Raw genomic sequence first — 21529 nt, 5'->3', positions numbered from 1 at the left:
TGGACAACGATCTTCACACAAGCAAAAGGAATCCGGATAGCTGATGTAGAAAGTAGACTGAACACACAGGTTGTTCTTCCTCTAAGGCCTGTGTGGACTTCCACCAACCAAAATGAGCCCCGGTTCAACATAGCAATGAGTGATCACGATATTGGGTCCAATGGACAGCTCTTTGCTCCAATGCCACCCCCTCTGTGAAACCGTCCTTGATCTCAAAGGCAAGGATAGAGTCTCCCTCCTCTCTTCTCCTGAAGCATCTAATACTTATGTCTATTAGGGCACTTGTCACATTGTATTTACATGTTGCATGTTGCACACAGGATGGAGAACTCATCATTGCGTCCTAGAGATGTGGCACAGTGCTGTAGGTTTTCTATAGATGAAGAAAGGAGCGAATGTAGGAAGGAGGGTGGAAGGAAACACAGGTCAGATGATCAAATACTTAGAATTACTTACCCCAGGGCCCGAGCTGCTCCTCCTGGCTCTTGACAAATGTTTTCTGTGCCCTGAGTGTGTTTCCCACTTTACGAGATTGGTGAACTCCTATCACCTTTCAAGATTGTTCAAAATCACCTCTTTTCCGGAAGCCCTCCTGCATCCTTCTCCCATCTGCCTCTCGTAAGTTTTTGCTCCGTTGACAATTTCATGTATCATATTCATCATATGTATCTCCAGCTAAATTGTGAGCGGTTTTGGGCCAAGAAATGTCTTTTGTTCCTGTGATTCCCAGCAGTTCCGGACACGCAGGCTTAATAAATATTGGCTCAATTAAACTAATGAGTAGCAGTCCCTTGCGCATTAACCTAACAGGTGCCTATCTTAAATTTCAAAAGTTACGTAGGAACTCCATCATGAGCATATGGATTACCTACTTAATTATTCACATCAAAGTTGTAACTCTCGGGCTGTGGTAGGGAGTTCTGGTTTCTGCGTCACCTTTCTCAGTCAGTTACCAAGGGATCACAGAGTAGAATCCGTTTCAACATCAGCCTCAAAAACGGAATAACTTAGAGAAAAACCTATCGCCCTGGCCGGTTTGGCTCAGTGGTTACAGCATCGGCCTGAGGACTGGAGAGACTGAGGTTCAATTCCTGGCCTTGGTCTGGGTCGTGAGAGAGGCAACCAGTCGATGTGTCTCTCACATTGACGCTTCTCTCTCGCCCCCACCTCCCTTCCACTCTACCTAAAGATCAGTGGGAAAATATCCTCAGGTGAGGATTAACAAGCAAAAAACTAAATGAAAAATCAGATAATTGTTTAAAAATCTAACATAAATAACACTCTATTTTCTTAAAAGTATAATATTCATGTCATTTTAAGTGTTTCTATGTATTTTTTTATTACATGAACGGACAGAAACAAATGAATTATGCTCATGCACATGAAATTTACACAATTATTCAGACCTGTGTAGAGATTCTTTGAGGAGAACTTTAAGTAGAGTGATGATGAGAGTATAAGAGCCAATTAAGGCTAAATAAACAAGGTCAAGGTTATAAAAGGTGGGCAAAGTTTGTCGTGTTGTTAGGTTTGCACTTTATCCTACAGGACATTTCCTGCAAACGAGCCCCTGCGAACTTTCATCAGAGGAACAGTGTGGTCCGATTAGCCTTTCTCTGTGCGGGGCAGTAGATGTGAGAGATATCTGTGGCTACTGATGCCAAACCAATGCATGGCAGTGGGGATGGCAAGGGGACATACTTAAAGACGTTCATGAAGAAATACCATTCGATGAACAATTCCGTGTGAGGCGTGCCCTCCTTACAATGCTCTGGATAACACAGTTTATGTAACAAACAATTCTGTGTTCTCTACAGCTTGATTGTACATTTGGTATCAGGTCAAAAGTGTGGATGCTATTACTAGCCACCCCCTTTAAACTCAGAAGAAAGGCACTAAAGAAAACAATTGATCACAGTATGATTGTAATGTGTGTGTGTTTTTTTTTCTGATTTATGAGAAGCAAAGTATTTCCAATAAATCCAATGAAACCGAGTCCCAATCAGGAATATATTTATCATTAATCAGAGATTTTATTTTGCTCCATCGACTGCTTAAATGTTGAGGGAGCCTCTGATTGAAAGACCTGTGCTAAACTCTTGATGATATCTGGCACGTGGCCATTGATTCAATAATACAAGAAAAGGGGGTTATAAAAAATGATCAAAGTATGAAGCTACAACATTTATGTTAACAAAAGTTTTAATACAGACTTGACTAAAAGATGCATATAATGTGTACTGAATCTCCATTCATAGACAGCCAACAAGGTTATGAATGAGTTTATTAACTTCAAACAAAACTTCCGGCTGTGCACTTAAAAAATTGCAAACCATTTAAAAATGAAAATCAACAATGGAAGCAACGACTATAAAATATAATGGGATGATTGATTTTAAAGAAAGGGTTCAAGTATTGTTTGTAAAGTTCTTTAGACACTAGTCTTTGAAAACTTTGTGCATTTCCCATCTTTGCATAGTAAAAAAAAACAACAAAAAAAAACAAAAACAAAAACAAAAACACACATACCACTTGGTAAAACTCCACAGCTCTATGTGATTCATGTTTCATAACATGCACCTATGTGTACTGCTCATTATCTAATAGGAGTAGCTCTAACTCAGTGGGCTCATGCAGTATCCCAGGTGAGCAATGAAGTTAGCGTACATCTCCTCATTCTTGTGCTGTTAATTAATGCAGCGAAAGTACAGCGGGTGAAATGGGAACTTGTCGTTACTTAACACTAACTCTTGTTGGGTAACATTAAACGGTGATGTGCTTGTGCTTTGAGCTCAAATTCATAAAAAGGATTAATCACATCACAAAAATCAGCAAATGAACGGCATGGGCAAGAGAAAATACAGCAGTTTGAAACTACACAACCTAATACCACCAAAAATAATTATAATCCATTATTTACGATTGGTATGGTTGCATAATCTTTCGTATTCATACACACGTCACTTAAAGCTTGTGTATTTTACATATACACACAAATAATTTGACATTGGAGCATAGGTCTGGTTACCTATGAAATGGCCAGTGTAACAAAAAGTTACACTGACATTTGCCGTATGTACATAATATTTGGGGACCACTGTGGTCTGATTTAAAACATAACATCGCACATTTACAATGTTGTTTGTGAAATGCTCAAAAGTTGATAATCAAGATTTAACTTGTTTTTGTAACCACCATGGTTTTGTTTCTATTAAGCCACCATGGTGCCTCTGGGAGAGCAGTGAGATGCGCATGTGAACATGGCTTAGAATCCACGAGTGGACAGGGTCCAGCAGCAGAGACGGGAATAATGCAGCGACAGAAGAGATGCTGAGTAATCTGAGTTTCTCAGAGGTGGAGGAGCCACTGCCACTAGGGAAGAGATACCTACGACGTGTCTTACAAAGCCAAGAATCAGGCTGGCACACCTGTAGAGAACCCTGTTATCACAACACACACATATAGTTAGCTCTAGAGAAAGACTGCATACCTGATAGCACCTAGTACTCAGAAAGCAACATCGGGATTAAGATGTTAGGTTAGGGTCTACTGTATCATATAGAAACAAAGGTTTCTGCTCTAGGACTGTGATACTTCCACAACTACAAACATACGGGAAAAAACCTCACTGGTTTAAGAGCACATTTTGAGGACGTAATCATTTCCAAAGTCAACAAAGTTGCGAGACTAGTGTCATGAGTCGTGCCGACAAGGGACTTGAAGCTAACTGATTGGGTTGTCATGAAGTGAACAGTATAATTATGTCCTGTTCCTAAGAGGAGGATGGTTAGAGAAGTATGGGTATTTGGGGGGTTTTGGGGAAGCTCATCTCTAGATGGACACTCACTGAATGGATCACGTATAAGTTTTACATTCAAAACAAAGCTGGGACCAAATTTCTTTATTAATGTATATAATTAACACTTGATCGGAAGCAATCTTGAGTATATTTATGGAAGACGAAACCTCAGTGAAAGTGACCTAAACTTAGAGGGACTTGGGAACCCAGATTACATCTGCATATCTGCTTGGAGGGAAAAGGAGGTGAATCTGTATGGAGCAGAACCCCGCTGTAATCCAGCGCAGCCGTCCACAGACCAGCGGCACAGTGTGGGCCAAGCGAGGCTTGTTGAAAACACCACACCCAGAACTACAGCCTATTGCAGAGGTGCTCCCGAGAAGGGGATTGCTGTTTCTGTCCTCATGACCAGTTTTACAGTGGGGTTCTACCGTATATATTTTGAGGCAGGATGATGAAGCATGAATGAAATATTGACAGTAATAGAGATGAATAAAATGGAAAGTTTAACTTTTTCCCCAAGCTTTCAAGATTGAAAAATTATTTTTTTTAAGGCTTTAAATTTCTCCTCTCTTCACATTAAAGACAGGGGAAAAACTTGTCAAAACCAAACACTAACATCACGAGCTTGGCACTTTTGTGATTAATTTGAAAGGGTGTCTACTTTCTTACATTATATACATATGTTTATAATGACAACAGAAACATTTTAGAGACTGATCAGTACATGTATTTGCATTTACACCGTTTTTGTGTTTCTAATATGGGTTATTGTGTTGTTTTGTGTCCCCCCACCTTTTGTTCATTTTTGGTCTCAAAGCATTTCACGTCATGAGAGCAGTTCATTGTTAAGCTGCACCTGCTCTGCGCCTCAACTCCCTGCATCTGTGGCTACATCTGTCTGTTTTTAAGCAAGCCCAACAATCACTGTACAACATGTTACAAGAGAGACGGACAGAGACAAAGAAAGAGAGAAAGGGAACCAAAAGGATGGGGAGCAAACAATAAACTCAGATTTACAGAGAACCTTTACAAAAAAAAGATTTCAGTACAGACAAGTGAAATGATGTGTCAAAATCTCTTATTTCCATATTTACACTTATAAAAAGAACTACACAGGAGCATCAACGCTCAAATCCCAGCTCCCACTTCCCAAGGCTGCTCGGTCCAGGAGAAAAGACAGTGGGAGGGAATCACCAAGACCAGGGGTCTCTGGAGTTCGCGGCCTGGTGGAGACCAGGGGTGGGGCCAGGCAGCTTCCTCCCGTTCTGCCAACTCCACCTTGGGGATTCAGCTGCAGGTTTGGCTGCGGATTGGCTGCTAGCTGCTTGTTGTAGATATGCCATGCAGACTCGACCCTTTCGAAAATTAGATCTTCATGCCGCTGGAGAGTGTCATTGGTAGGAAAAGAAAAGAAAACCATGCCAGACCGTTGAGAAGATATTAAGTGCCAGCAGGCTGAGGAAGGAAAAAAAATCGTTTGCTCTATTTCATGGTTCTTTTATTGCACTTAATTTTTGTTGGTGTTCCTTCTTCCTTTAGTTAGGAAAAAAAAAAAGATTCTGAAATAGTTCTTTTTATAACATTGTCTTTTGCCCCCCTTTTATTGACAGGTGGTGGGAGTTCTTTGAAATGATTTCCAAAAAGGACAGTGTTCTTTTACCTCATCCCTGTCGCCCCACCTTGAGTTCTGTCACCATGACACCCAGTGTCCTTGTTTACAGGCTGACTAGTTCCGGCAACATTGCTGAAAGTGTGCCACATCCAGAATCCACCAGTGCGCGGCGCCATTCATCCGGCACAGCTGACTCAGATGGGGCCTTGCTGACTGGGATCGAACCTCCTCTTCTTGACATTTCTTCCCGAGTGCGTCAAAAGAAGATGCAAGCAAGGGGGAAAAATCCACAATATGAATCAGATCAAGATGAGAGAAGGGTGATGACAATGACGAGGCTAGCTCCAGAGTGAAGTAATCGACTCCCACCAAGGCAGACTTTCCAAAATAACTCGAATCTGACACAAAGAACCTCTCACACGCTGGGATGTCAGGACGACATCTCCATCACGGTATCTTCATTTGTGAAGATCACAAGAAGGCTCTGGTTGTTTATTTTAAATCACTGGAAGTCTCAGCAGCCCAATGTGTCTGTTATTTCAGAAATAACTGACATATAGCTAATTGTAACTAGATGAACAGTTTTATGGAGGGCTCTTCCATTTAGGGGGCTATCAGAACTAAGAAAACTCTGATGGTCTGATAGCTTTTTCCTTCCAGACACTGAGAGTTCAGTGTCAATGGATCAGCCTTTGCCAAGATGGCAGAAAGCCTTGTTCTGCTCGGTTGTCTTGCTGCCTTGGTTGTGTGAGATCATACCACACTGTGGAACAAGCCCTTTTCATGTCTGGAAAGTCGAAAATCACGAGTGCACAGGGAGACAGTACACTCAGGAGAATGGACACAGGCTCAGGTTAGTTAAGCAAATGCAGAAAACTAGCTTAGTTGAAAGAAGCAAGTTAAGATGCCTTGCTCAGTGTCCAGTCTCCTAAAAAGTGGTTCCTATGTTTAAAAAGAGAAAAGAAAGAACCAGCAAGACACTGTACAAGGCGACAACAAAAGTTGGTTGCAACCTCCCCATGGTCTGGTTTCATGTGGGGCATCAAGCAAGGAGGCTCATGCATTTACTCTGCGCACTGGGCGGGTGCAACGCTGCTGCCACGGAGGCATCATGCAAAACTGGAGACAAGGCGTCCCCAGGAGCCCTCATTCCCCTGCCCACTCGCTCAGGGCCAGCTGGATGCCCTTCCAGTCCTAAGTACTAAAAGGATTACAGTATATTTCTCCTCCCCGCTAGGTAATTCAAAATAAAAACACCACCAAAGCTCAAAATATGTATAAAGGCATCCTGCAAAATTCTTATTTTCCCCAAGATGACCACCTTGATACTTCTCTTTTGAAATATCAAATACAAAAATTATTTTTAAGAAGTTCCCTTTTCTTTTTGAAAGTTTTCATTAAAACATCTTGAATGGCCTAACGTGGTTCGTTGACCTAGCAGGTAATCCACGGCAGCAAACACTATCTGCAACGGGGCTACTTCCTTTTCTTTCCTATCCCTACCACCCCACAATGCTCTTTTGAGTCAGTATCTTGAAAGCACACATTTCTGATGTTGCCCCAGAAATAGAGATGAGACCAAAAGGGACATCTCCCATAATGTATCTGTCACTGCATTTGCTTCGGAGCTCAGGATGAGTGTCTGCTACCCGTGCTCATAGCCCTTGAGGTAGATACATAAGGAACCACACTTCTAGTGAGTTGGTGGGGAAAAACAGGACTGCTTGACCTTGTAAAATGACCCTGAAGGACTACTAGTTAGCTATGCATTACTGGAACTCGAGAATGTTAAACTAATGTCTTAATTAAAATGAATGTAGAGGAAAGATCAAGCCAACTAGCACTATGCATGTAAATGACGACATTGCCCACCTCTAAATGCCTTTATTCAAGTGCAGAGAATGTCAGGTGAATAGCCATGGCCAAGGTCATCACTGCAACCCAGTTCACTTTTAAATGGAGATATGAAATCCCATTTCAGCCTAGCATAGAGGCAACCTCCAGTGTCCAAAAGTGTGTGCTCCTTCTGAAAGTCCGGTTTTGAAGCTTAGATTGCATTTTTAAAAATAGAAACAGTGCTCAACAGAGTGACAAGGTTCCCAGGCCAGACCAGGAAGATAAACCATGCTGTAGAACCAGATATTTATGAGAAAATAAGAACACGAATACCAGCAGGAAATTCCAAGACCGTACTTCCTCCCCGATGAGGACCCTAGGGACACTCCTATGGCGGGCTAACTGCAACCTTTATGGGCCACTGTATACTGACTTCTGCCTCTGCTGAATTTTCTAGATGAGCAAAGTATTTTTGTTCAACTGCAACTGACAGCACAACTCCCATGATTATGTGCTTGCTGTCTTCCTTCCACAACTGTGTCATCTGGATGTTCTCTGCTCACTAGGACTGTGAAGGCAATGCACTCTCTCATCATAACCTGTAAGGTATTTCTGGATCATTATAAAATATTACCATAAACCATAAACCTTGCATTGACCCAGTTTTCATTAACTTTTACTACTTCTGAAAAACCTGTACTTTTGTCCACAATATATATTATGCACACGTACATGTATGCAAAATTAAAACAAAGTTCTTCAGCTAATAACCATGTAAGATGGTAAAGCCTTTAGATTTTTCAAGGATTTATTTATTCTCCGCTATCACCCTCATATCCCTACACAAAAAGTCCTTGCCCGCCCACCAAGAACCCCTCACCCAACCCCTTCTAGGCCACCTTACACAAGTGCACTTCCCAGGAGCTGACTCAGGGAGCTGAACTGGGTCTTCCTGGCCAGCCTGAGTGAGAAGGTGCCTAGCTCAGGAGTGCCAGGCACTGGGGGAATTTTGCAGTGGGATAGGGTCATGAAATTTTAAAAAAAAGACATTTATTCTTTTGAGAAAATATAATTAACAATATTAAGTTCCTTTCAAACTCCATTCAATTTGACATTCAGACAATTCAGTTAACTTCCCCTGTGATAACCCAGATAGGGTCCTTTAAATTTTCATCTATATGAATACCTAAACAGTCCTTTCTTTAGCATGGCCAGGCCAATGAAGCAAAACATAGGCCAAGCAAAACTGCTTACAACATCTGGCTCAGTAAGAATTTGTAACCCAAGTAACTTCTCATAGAGAAATCACATATGATAATTACATACATACTTATCAAATTAATTCCTCCAATGTCAAGAGCAGCTCCACCAGACCAGTATGGCCACTGACCCCATGGAGAGAGCAAGTAGTGGGACAGTAGGATGTGGTGACAGGTTCCAGAGATTGAGACCTTACAATATGGTTGGAAGAGCTCAATACTCATCCTAAAATCTTGATCTGAATTGTCAACAAACCATGTCACTGTTACGTTCAGGTAATTTTCCTACCATCACCTAGAATTTCTCCTTCCTACTACCATCAACTGTGGTGTTCACATACTTTATGGGAATGTAAATGACCATCTCGCTCACATCAATTTTCCTGTATTCAAATTCAGGGAATATCAGATAAAAACCATGTCCAAGCGATTCTGTTCACTTTAAATGGAGATATGAAACTCTCTTTTCATGTACGTGTCACCTTTCTTAAGTTTTAGAAAAGATGCTACTAAAATGACCCTTCATCTACATGATTTTTTCCGAAAGTTTAGTAAAAGCAACACTTCTAATGATCTATTATTCGACATTGGCTAAAGGCCACGAGTCCCCGTGAGTCAACCAGGACAGAGGTTTGCAATGCTCCGTACCATAGCGCTAGTCCATGTGTGTAGGTGACGGAGAGGATAAGGAGCATGAGTGACGGTAAATAAATGCAGACATGGGGAAATGTTGGACAATTTGGAGTGCCAAGAGCCTACGTTCCTTTTTCACAGGATTGCTCAGAGAAAAATTCTAAGACCCAAAAGACTGGGAGGCTAAATCACCCCATAGAAACCTCACACATTTGGAGTATAAAATTAACTGAAGTTACTAAGGTATACCTACCATATTACCCAATATGCCAGAATTTGTTAAGTAACGTAACCTACCAAATAAAGCATTTTTTTTCTTTTCAGGAATTCTATAACCTTGTTTATTGAAGTCTTATTCTCATTAAGCAAAGCATTCAGACTCCACTACTCTGCTCAGACCAAGTAATCTAAATTTATATAATTTTTTATGACAATATCTTGATAAGCCTTCATTGTCACCTTGCACACACACAGGGATGCGCATTCACACAGGCACGTACACTCACATGCACGCTTGCTTTTTACCACCTATTTCAGAGGAAATACGTTTAAAAGGAGAAACTACAAAAAATGGCAAGACAATGTCAGGGGTCAAAGCATAGCTGCATTTCTCACTTCTACGTGGCCAGGTCAGGTGTGGTGTGCCTTCCACATCTAACTACTCAGTGCTCCACTCAAGGACAGTGACAGTAGGAAAAAGCAGCAGCTCCCCGAGCGGTTAATGCGTTTCCTTTCATCTGAAAGTTTATGTGCCCTCAAATTCTTCAGGTAACTTTGCTAATGTCTCTTCTAGTAATAGAAACCTGATTTCAGGGGGAATTTCCAATAAAGGTATTTAAAGAGATCTTTCTTACAAACTACTTTTCAACCTCTGAATCAAAAGGAACCTCTCTTGTATTTTCATTGAGCTCAATGGTCAACTCGAAGTCTTTCAGTTCAACTAGCAAATAATTATACTTCCAATGCACGTCTAGACGAATCCTCTCCCAAATTGACCATGTGGTGAGAAAACCCAAACCTTATCATTCAGCACCTAATGTCTTAGTGCAAAGTCAAAATATTTCTTTCAAGTTGAATATACACCATGTAGCTACTATCAAAATCAAAAGCAAATTCAGATCCTCACATAGCAGCCAATAGTCAGCACGAAAAGCAGCAGCATCTCCACATTTAAATTCCTGAAGTTATTTCACTCCTTCACTTGTTTCTCAGGGCATAAAAAGATGTCCTTCACACTGTTCTACAATGTTTGTCCTCCTGAGGGTCGTAGGGCATGGGAAAGGGCACTGACCCAGCATGGCAGAACACGCCTGCCCAGGAGAGGCTGCTCCCCACCTCACTGTCCTTCTCCCCACCCACCCTTTTTGTTCTGTTCTTCTCATGATTAGACATCTGTCTCAGATATAAACAATCTGTACAGGGCCTAATCCACTTATATACACAGTGATAAAAGGCTTTTCCATTTCTCCCCAAAGAAACATGCAATTCAAGCTGTGAGCTAGGCCAGGCCGCTGTTTTGAGGTCCTGCTACAGAACTGTGCTCTTATCTCCAAATGTTGAGATGGAAATTTGGTACTGCGTGTGGCTGGATGGCAAAGATGCACAGTCAGCTGTTTTCCAAATCTTGGCAACTGAGGTTTCCTAATGCCAGAGGCAGAAGCCTGAGCATGAGCCAAATTTATGGAAAAGGTCAAGGGGGCACTATCAAAGAGCGGACCATGGAACAACTGTAATGTACAAAGACTTGTTTACAGTAACGAGGCACTAAGAAAATGTTTGCTTGAATGAGGCCAGCCCAAAAAAGAATGTGTTCTTTTATGTGCCACAGGAGTGACTCAGTATCTGGGCATTGTCTTGTTAATATTATGACAAGACATTCAAACATGAGTTGCCCATTTGGAGTGTGTTTTTGAAAACACACTGGTGCCAAAACTACTGTTCCATCAAACAAGTTCAAGTTTATAAATAGCTCTGTAAAAAGAGGTAACAGTTTTGATAACAGTTTTTCAAGTTGAAACCACTCAATAACTTGTAGGCTTGAATTAATTTAAGTCATCTTTTGATTTGTTTTTCTTTCATAATCAGCTTCTAATAATAGCATTTTCACTGGCTTAATATACTAAATTCAGGATTCCAACTATAAAACTGACAAAACTTCCTAATTAAGGCTATTATTCAGAAAATTCAGGTCAAAAACACTGCCTATTGAGTAACCAGATGAAGGCAAAGTAGGTTTTGATTTTGGGTAATGGTCTTATTTCCCACTTAAATTTGTTTCTATAGATCTGGTTGAAATTTAATTTATCACAGGAATATTTGGCATAGGAGATCTTATAAAGCATAAGTCACTGCAACATGAAAAGCTATATAAAGCAATTATCCAGTGAATCTGAAGTATGAAAATATGAATAAATTCAATTTGAAAATGTTTATTATAATTAAGGGCTATTTGCAATTATCTGGCACATCTATTTAAACTAATTTAGTTCCGTGATCAGTGTACAATGAAAACTAAAAGGGTAACTACGAAAACATACTGGGCCGACCAGTCATGTCAATATTAATAGTTCATTCGAAAATATTAAGTATCACAAAGCCACAGACTTTAAATCCCAATGTGAAACCAATTCAGTTGGTTAGGGAATTAATGAAAATATCTTTGAAAATCTGTTTTCATAAAATAATGAAGCTTTTCAAATCACAAAGCTACATCTAATGTTACATGTGAAAAAGAATGAACAAATGGTTACTGAGGCTGTGAAAATGTCAACATGTCAATGGACTCTAACCCAGTTCTAAACAGACATAAGGAATGTAGAGCGGCTATTTCTGACCACAGGTTCCTCAAGGGTCTGTCTGTGCATAAACACGCGGTCCCGGAACGCTCGCCCCTCAGGGCTGGGGTGCCTCTGACCAAGACTCCCCTTGGTTCTCCTGAGACCAGTGCGTGACTCCTCCTACATTTCACGTCTCCCGCTGCCTGAAGATGGCATGGAAGTCTCCATGCTTCTCCTTTTCTGCCCCGTTTGTGAATAAAAATACTGATTTTTCTCAGTCTGACTGTTCAAACTTGTAGCAGGAACTCAGAACATGGTTATGTAAGCAGAAAAGAGAAGTGCCAGAGCCACCGAGAAGAAGGCATGCGGCGTTGCTTACTTAAATCCCCATCCTGTGCCCCCAAGGACAATTGCTGCTACCAGGATGGCACCAGCGATGGAGCCTATTATGAGATTGGTGGCACTAGGACCTGTGACAAAGGATCACGGGAAGAAAGTCATATGAGCCAACCACTTTCGTCACCACAAGGGAAAGGCAGTTAAGCTCTTTCAGGAAGTCAATACCCCGCATAAAAGATTGCTAAACACATAAATCACCTTTATTTGGCTTAAAATCACAGACCTGGCTTAATTTCACTTCCGATGCTATGAATAGCTACTACTGGGATTTGAATGCCTTTACATCTAAAGCTTCTGCCCCATTGACAAGTTCCATTTAATTCACCTTTCACAGAATCTGAAGCAAATAGGCCCCAACTGCTGTCATTGTGGTCTTTCTCCTCCCCTTGCCCCAAATCACCACTCAACCAGGTGAAAGAGCGCACAGAGCCCGACTGCGTTAGGGTGGGCTCCATCTGCTGGCAAACCGGGGCATGAAAAGGAGGAAAACTATTCTACTGACGTGTTCTTTCAAGCAGCACATCAAGTTGTCGGAATGCTAAATTTTTTATCCTCCACTGGGCAACAGTTAAAATTCAGGAAGTCAGAAGGTTACCAATAAAGATCTGACTTTGAAGCCCCTTCTCAAAGATACATTTCTTCACTGCACGGCCCCCCACAGTGTTTTAAACAGCAGTGTGGGGTTCCAAAGGCAAGATACAAAGGAAGCCTAAAACTCACTTGGGTAATTCTGGGGAAATGGAAAAAGGAAAGCGGAATTCCTATCCACTGCTTGAGGAAGAGTTAAATATATTACAGGACATCCTCTCCACTCACATGGAAAACACCTCGGCTCACTCTTTTTAAATGTAAGCAACATTCATTTCAGTGCAAGAACTATTTCAAGTACCACATCTTGCAGGAGGCTAACATGCAGGTAGAGTGCCCCTGACAGCAAAATACTGTCTGTCCTAACTTTATGTCCCTGTTCCCGAAGCCCCAGGGCCAATTTTGGTACTTTCCTAAAATCCTCAGGTTTGCAATATACTTCATTACCGTGTAAAAATTCTCTTTTCTGCTCACATCAGTGCCCTTGACTGTGTACATAAATGGATGCCACTTTTAGCAGCACTAAAATTGTGTGCGGCTTATGTTTTCACGCAGAGCCCACCCGGTGCTTGTGGGCACCATGGAAAGGTAGGTGAAGGGGGCATCCAGTGGGGGCACCGCAGGGACGCGGTCTCTTCAGGCTCCTGGGTTGGGACACGCTCTTAAGGCTCACCGCTGAGGTTCTATAGAACACGCTCTCGGTGGCCCTCAGAGATACACCGATAACAATAACAATGAGAGCAGTAAATGCCAGTTCACTACTGTACGCTACATCCTTACCATGTGGGTGTACTTTTACGCACTTGACATTTTTATCTTGTTTGATCCTCACAAAACCATACGTAGGGACTGTGATTATCCCTGTTTAATAGATGGAGAAATAGAGGCTTCTAGAAGTTAACAAGGCAAGATTTGAACCCAGGGTTGTTTGACTCTAAAGCTTATGGTACACACTGGGGGTCAGCAACCTACATCCCACAGGCCAAACCTGGCCTGCTGACTGTCCTTTCAGAGAGAGGTGACTGGAGCACGGCCACGCCCACTCATCACACGGTTCACAGCTGCCTTCGTGCTAGGACAGCAGAGTGGAATGGTTGTGACAGACATCCTGTCCCCTGCAAAGCCACGGAATCCTCAGCGACAAAATGAACATGACAGTACCAGGTAAACTAGGAAGTGTTAAAACTACAGTATACTATGTGGATATTATTTTTTTAAAACTGTATTTACTTTTTTTTTTAGTAACTATGGCAAAATTCGGAATTTAAAGGGAAAAAATCAGCAAACTGATAGACAAAAACATTGTATAATCCAAGAATAACATGTTTAGGGGGGAAATATATATATATGTATATATATATACACACACACTTATACAGACTTACCTGTCACAACCAGAAATAGCCACAAACCAACAACACTGGAAGGGCAGGATGACAAGGACTACGCTTTACAACAGAGCTCCTGGGTTTGCCTAGCTCTGAGACTCAAAGGGAAAATTGTTAAAATGCAGCCCTTCAATTAGCACAGTCAATAAGTTATATAAAAATAGAATTGGAATGTTTTTTTTTTTTAACAACTATCTTTCTCCCCAGGAGGAATTTCATAGACTACACTGAATGTACGTGTAGAATTTTCCCCGGAAAAGGAATGTTACTTCTGTATATAATCCAGTCAACAGACCTAAGGTGAAATTTTATGGAAGTTTATTTTCTCTACATATTTGACTTCTTATATACTTTATTTTCTAGTAGGTGTGGAGAAGTACACTATTCTTTCGAGTGTTTCTGCCTTCCGCGGGGTTAAACAGCTCCCAGTCCACACCAATGGGAGTGACTTAGAAGATGCACGCCTAGTCAGAGCCCTTCACGCCAGGAGAGGGGCTCAGGAAGTCAACACCACATGTGACTATCTCAGCCCCTGGGTCCTCTAGACCCAGTGTGGAAGGAGCATCTGTGTGCTGCCGCCGTGGGCAAAGGAGGCACGTGTGCGATGTTCTCGACGTGCCCATGGTCTGGGCTGGCTGAGTGCAGGGTACTTGGCGGTTCCTTAAGATGCCAGTGATTTGCTCCTGGGCCGCTAGCAAGTGCTGTCACCACAACAGTGAGTAGAAAAGACAGCATATGAAAGAGTGTGCTTGGTACCTGCAAATGCTCTGACATTAGAGGGGAAAATCATGATACTCGCTTAGTCTACAGGTGAGCAATCTCTGACAGCGATAGCCCACGGCGAACAGACAGCTCCCCTGAGCACGTGGCTCTGGTACACAGCAAGCGGAACGAGGGCACCAGGAGAGCTGCGTGTCTGTGAGGACTCACCGGCCAAGGGTGCGCTGGCCACGTACCTACACACTAGCTGCTTTGAGGACACACCCACCTGATCATCTACAACTGTTCGCTTAAGGTTTTGCAGGTTTGGATTAAGTACCTCTTCATTTTTATTGCTGCTTGCTCCCCAACATTGATGTAAACTTCGAATTTGAATTAGTAACCTATTTTATAAGGAAAAAAGGTGATATCCTAAATACCTTTTGAAAAACAAATTAAGATGACGCTTCCTATATCACTCTCAATCAATGGAGAAAATGTTAGTAGCTATCATTCCGATTACCTTTAAAAAGATGTACAATGGTTGATAATTCCTAGTTGTACATGTGAATCTATTTAACTGGTGATGATTAAATTTGTTATGAGAGTCCTAATAAAGAACATTTAAAAGCATTTTTGCCAATAAATAGTAAAAAAAAAAGGGGGGGGGGTTGGATTCTGTATCTTAATGTTACTTTTGCAAGTGGAGGAGCAATGATGGACCATTGCCTCAGTTGTGAAGACATTGTAAGCACCCAGCGTTATTTCATGCCCCACATTGTTCCAGACAGGAGAAGGTTCTCCACTGCACAAGAAACCACACAACACAAACACATCCACGTCACAGCACAGGGAGCACCACAACGGGGACACGTCAATGAGACAACACGGAGGGTCAGAGACCAGAGGTCAGCTCACACACCAGGAACCACACGGAAACACGCTGAAACTCATAAAGATGCTTACTCTATTCCCCACCCTGTGCCTCCAAAAATCACCCCCAGGGCCAGAATGGTGCCTGCCACAGCACCTATTAGCCTGCTTGTGGCCATGTTCACTGTGTGGAGGGAAAAACGGAGATTTTTTTTTAACAAAGGAAATTGATTACACACTGATTTCACTAACACACAAAATCATCTCTTCAGGAAACGCTTTGAAAGTCAGTTATATATTAAAATCCCTATTCATTAAGTTCTACATACACACTGAAAATATTCAAGGATAATTTTGAATGCACTTTCCAACTCCAAAAACCCCAATTAAAAACATAATCTCTTATACTTTCAAACACGTGAATAATTCAATTGTTAGTATTTGTAAGGAGTCAGATGAAGTTAAAATGTAATTTAAACTGCAGAACAGTGAATCTATATTTTAATTACAGAAGTTATAAACCATTAGTACACTTTTATAAAAAATCCTCAAACTATAAAATATGCCTAAGAAGCTATTTCTTCAATTCTGTGAGAATCCTTACACATTTAAAAAGAGTGTATCTTTAAAATTAAATGCATTGTTACCTGGGAAGTTATTTTACCTGAAAAAGTATATTTCAAGTAACCCTACAACGGTTGTGTTTCTGCCACAGTACTGGGACATTTCGTTGTCTGTGTACAGACTGCAGCGTATAGACTTTGCACTGACAGAAAGTAATGGTGTCTGGGAAACTGTATTAACTGCTTCCGACCACCGAGTGGTAAATTACGGAGGAGACACCAACGCCTGCACTTGACGGCTTCTGCGCACAGTGGTCATTGCAGAATGGGATTGGAATGAGCCCAGTCCCCAAGGTTCTCTCTTTACGGGAGAAGAGTTTGGTGTGGAAGTAGGAAGGCAGAATGTTTATGGTTGAGCGTGTCTGTGTATCTGTATGTACATGCAAACGTGTGGACATATAAGCACTTTATCTCACACTCTAAAGGAACAAAAAGTACTGGCTTCATTTCACTTTACCAATGAAAATGGAGATTAGCTTTCACGAGGCTGCATTCACACAGGCTGTGCCACGGGACACAGTGAAACAGAACAAAGAACCGCTACTTGCAATCTTAAGGCTTAATATTGGGATCATTGACCTTTTTAGCTAAATATTCTCCCAAAGGACAGAGAACCTTAGTTCTCTAAGCCAGGTGAGCAACTGTACAATTACTTGATTTTCCCACAGGGCAAATCATATGAGTGAGAGATTCTAGTTTCATCATTAACTAAGCACAACCTGAGTTTTTCTTAAAAACAAAACAAAAAAAGATGGGAACACAGCAGAAAACAGAGAAAGGCTTGAGAGCACTGAGGGGAAAGGAAAAAAGACCAGCATATAAAGTGGTGGTAATGTCTTCCAAAGCTGAGAATACATGATTATATAAAATAACTTAAACTATAGCTCAGATTTCTAAATTGTAGAGGCAAATACTGGGGTGAAAGGTATGTCAGATATAATGCCTCATTTTTTAAAAGACCTTAGAAAATCACTGATTTCAGAATACCAAATTAACTAGGATACATCATGCTAAAAATCGTTGCTGTTTTGGGGAGTTTTTTTTGCTTAAGTTTTAGGCATTGGCTCAGAGCCAAAATACACACGAGCCCTAGTACCTCCTGAACTTTTATAGAAGCCATATATGCTAAATTATAGGAAACACACACTCTTGTAAAATATGATGCTGAAAATCTGTTAATATTATAAAAATTATACTAACTATGAATGATGAATAAAGTAACTATTTAATAAGGCTTTTGTATTTACTAAGGATGTGATTTATTACTGCAGAAATCAAGAGAATTGGGCAATTCGCCATGTTGGTGTTAGAAACACAAGAGGAACAAGACATTTCTATAGATGCCTCAAACATGTATTCAAGATATACTAATATAGTGTCTAATCTCCAAGAGCAAGAATAATTATCTCCAAATTCTTACCTGATGGGTAGTCTTAATACCACAGCAAGATAAAAGTGGAAAATAGCTTTTTTCCTAAAGTCTCCTCTCCCCTCCTTGTTCTCCCTCTCTCCTATGACTTTAAATTCTGGTGTACTGAAAATATATGTAAAATCCATTTAACTCTTCATCTGGATACTTAGCAGAGTTATCTCTTCCAGTAGGTAGTCAGTTTTCAAACTGACATGAGTTAAGATTAGTGGAGTTTGACAAGTGCCATACTTGCAAACTGGGATTCAGCTGTTCTTCATGGCTACATAGAATTTATCATCTCATTGGAGAGAAATTCCTTGGAGCTTTGGAAGCCTATGCTCTGGTTTTAATTCTGTACTAATTTATTTATTATGTAACTACATTGTTCAGTCATTCATTCCTTATCTATTAAATGCCTTTTTCTCCCAGGAACTATGCTGGGCACCAAACCTTCATCCCACCTAACCTGAAGATGGAACTCTTAAAGATGCTAGCTAATAACACAATCATCCTATCAGGAGCTTAACTTTGCTCCCTAACTCTTTGACACACTAACCTTTCATTGCAACTCGATTGATTGTGGAAACTGTTTATTACTTAGCAGTATGTTTTCATTTTCGGTTCCTTATTTATTTCTGTTGTTTGTTGGTTTATTATTATTACTTTTAGTCTTGGCCCCTGCTATCTAGGTTCACATGTGCTAAAAGGTAGAATATTCAAGAAGTATTCAGGGATTAATATTTTGCTAAAATCTAAGATTTGAAATAAATACTAAATATATTCTTTACACATTAGAGTATCATATTGACATGACAAACTGATATTTTATCTAGCTCCATATTTCAGTATGTCAGACATACACGCAGATCTCCTTACTATTTTCCATGAAATAATAATAATAATGTTTGTTTGGGGATCCATAGGGACAAATATCTAAAGGAATGAAAAATAAATTATCTTATATAAGAATATTAATCCAATCAGTTTAGTCATTAATAAAAATATCATGGCATTTTTCTGAACCCAAACAAAATAAACTTACAGTTACTGAAACATTTTAAATTTTGGTAAATCCTTGCGTTATTGATGAGGCTATTGTTAGAAAAACACCTAAGTGAGATATAAGTATTCATGAGCATAATCATATATGATAATCATAATATCTCACATGTAATCATCTGAACTACAATATCACAGGTTTGTACACTCACAAAGAAAATCTTCTTTTAAAAAGATATATGCAAAAAGTAAACATTAACTAATACTCCTCCAGGTATTAGGACAGAAATAATTGTTTTTAAAATGCTAAATGCTAATAATATAACACTCCCTTTCACAAGTAATGGGCCAGCTAAGCTTAATCATTACTTGGTTATTGTTTCACCCTTTCTCCTTATTATTGTGCTATGAGAACCAGCATAATAACGTAACACATAGTTTTACATGAGGCAGTGTGCAATAGCAGAAAAAGCACTGGGCTCCGGATCAGGTCATGTAGGTTTTAAGGCCTTTCTGTCTCTGATTTGATGACAACGGTCATGATGAAACGGTCCGGACAAAGCTTCCCAGGAACTAGGCTCCAGTATCTTCTCTTCCCTCCTATAAGGGTGATGTAAACCAGCCACTGGGAAAAGTCCCACTGTATTCTGTAATAGGCATTATACAAAGATGCCTTCAATCGACAAAAAGTATAGGGACTTGACATGACTCTCCCCACAGCAAGTGGGACTCCTAAGTCCCGTAAACAGTTCAAACATACTCTACCCTTGCAGAACAAACTAACATAATTTCTTTCAGTGTGTTCAGTGGAAACAAGTTGGGAGAAGAGGGATCAGAAGACTCTTCTTATGTAGAGTAAATGACAATGTAAAAAAAAAAATAATGTAATATGTAATGGAAAATCTTTTTTAAAAAATCCTTGCTCACATTGTTTTTGCTTTGAGATCCTATTTCTTGCCTTTTAATATTTTGAATAGTGCGTCAAAAGTGACTTCAGCTGCTGCAGAGTAACTACAATGGCAACATTTTCATGTGTGTTTTTAGTTCCTACCCAGGTGGAGAGGTTGAATTTTTCATTCTTCCAGGAATTTATAATTAAAATGAAAGAAATATCCAAAATACACTGGTTCATTTCTGACATCCTCAAATCAATAGAAATAGAGTCACAGAATTCACCTTTATTTTTACCAATGTGGTCTTGATCCAAAGGGCTGTAGTTGAGTATAACTTATCTTTTACACCAGTGTTCATGATTTTTTTTTTAAAGGCAATAGTTTCATTTTGCTTCTTGAATTTCTTCCTCCATAACAAGGAAGTACAATGAAATTAAATAAAACTAAGTATTTTTTAAATACCTTCTCACTGTATCTATAAAGAAAACCTTCCTCTAATGGCCATGACAGGCCAGATTGCTGTGGGTGTTAATCGCTGTATATGGCAAGCATTTGGAGAGGGCCCCAAAACTGGGCTCAGTAAAGCAAGTGCCAGGCAGACCAATCCATCCATGAGAGAGAATACAGTGATACCTCGGTTCTCGAACATAATTCGTTCCAGGAGGACGGTCGAGAACCAAATTGTTCGAGAACCGAAGCAATGAAACCCAATAGGAAATAATGGAAACTGGATTAATTCGTTCCAAGCCCCAGAAAATGCCTATTTACTGGCCTAATTTGTATATAATATGTAGAAAAACATAAGTCTCAACAAGAAATAAAAGTGTACAGTATGTCTAAGGGTTAAATTCAGTGTAAAGCGTGACTCTCTCCACAAAGCGTGACTCTCTCTCTGCACTCACACTGATGGCGCAAGCAAGGCGCGCTGGGCCGAATGAACGCCATTCGGCTCAACTCGGCTCATCTCGGAAGTTCGAGTTCCAAATATTTGTTCGGATTCCAAGACAAAAGTTTCTCGAATCTCCTGGTCGAATACCGATTTGGTCGAAAGTCAAGGCGTTCGAGAACCGAGGTATCACTGTATACCGCATTCAGCTACAGAGAAAAACCTGGGCTCCTCACACAGCTGCCAAACCCACAGTTAAGAAAGTAAAGATTGGAGGCGGGGGCATCTGAGATCTTGCTCTCTGGCATATTTCATCAGTTCGGCTAAAATAAACTCTTATAAAAATTCAAAAGAAAGAAAGTACTGTTTTAATATCTTGAGTTCATTACCTGTTATTCTTTCTCAAGGCAATACAACACATGGATATTGCTAAACTGAAAATCAGCACTAATATGTAACATTTCATTTGTTTTACATACTCCCAAATGGAAGGGATGTAATATTTATTGAGTACCTACTATGTGCCAAGGATGTGCTATCTTTTAAATTGTAGATAGTCAATAAATATTTGCTATCTAGATAAAGATAGAAATACATAGTTTCTCTCTCATCATTTCTCTTAACCAGTATATAAAAAATAAAATCATAAAACCTACAACAAAATGTTATGGTTTTGATTTCTGTTATTTTCCATTTTACTAGTATATAAACAGATTTTTCTATAGAGGCTGAAAAGATATAAATAGAGATAAAGCTATTATTTAGTTGTACTATAATCACTTGACTTTTGTGGAAATCTACTAATTTACCATAATAACTATTCTTCATGTATATTGATTAATGGTATTTTT

The 21529-nt window shown here is 40.1% G+C and overlaps 1 protein-coding gene across 1 annotated transcript in view; it reads right to left on the bottom strand.

Annotated features, from left to right (window-relative positions):
• Positions 1-5405: 5405 nt before the first annotated feature.
• Positions 5406-21529, bottom strand: part of ADAM23 (ADAM metallopeptidase domain 23) — a 161658-nt gene continuing 145534 nt past the window's right edge. The window contains exons 25-26 of the mRNA XM_036254350.1: positions 12299-12389; positions 5406-5657 (exon numbers count right to left, since the gene is read on the bottom strand). Coding sequence (XP_036110243.1) covers positions 5609-5657; positions 12299-12389 — 140 coding nt within the window. The 3' untranslated portion in view covers positions 5406-5608. The remainder of the gene's footprint in view (positions 5658-12298; positions 12390-21529) is intronic.

This window comes from Molossus molossus, unplaced genomic scaffold (genome assembly GCF_014108415.1).
Source record: "Molossus molossus isolate mMolMol1 unplaced genomic scaffold, mMolMol1.p scaffold_m16_p_11, whole genome shotgun sequence".
In the NCBI taxonomy this organism is placed as follows: Eukaryota; Metazoa; Chordata; class Mammalia; order Chiroptera; family Molossidae; genus Molossus; species Molossus molossus.
Note: the sequence above shows the minus strand (reverse complement) of the source record. Positions and strands in the feature narration are given on the sequence as shown.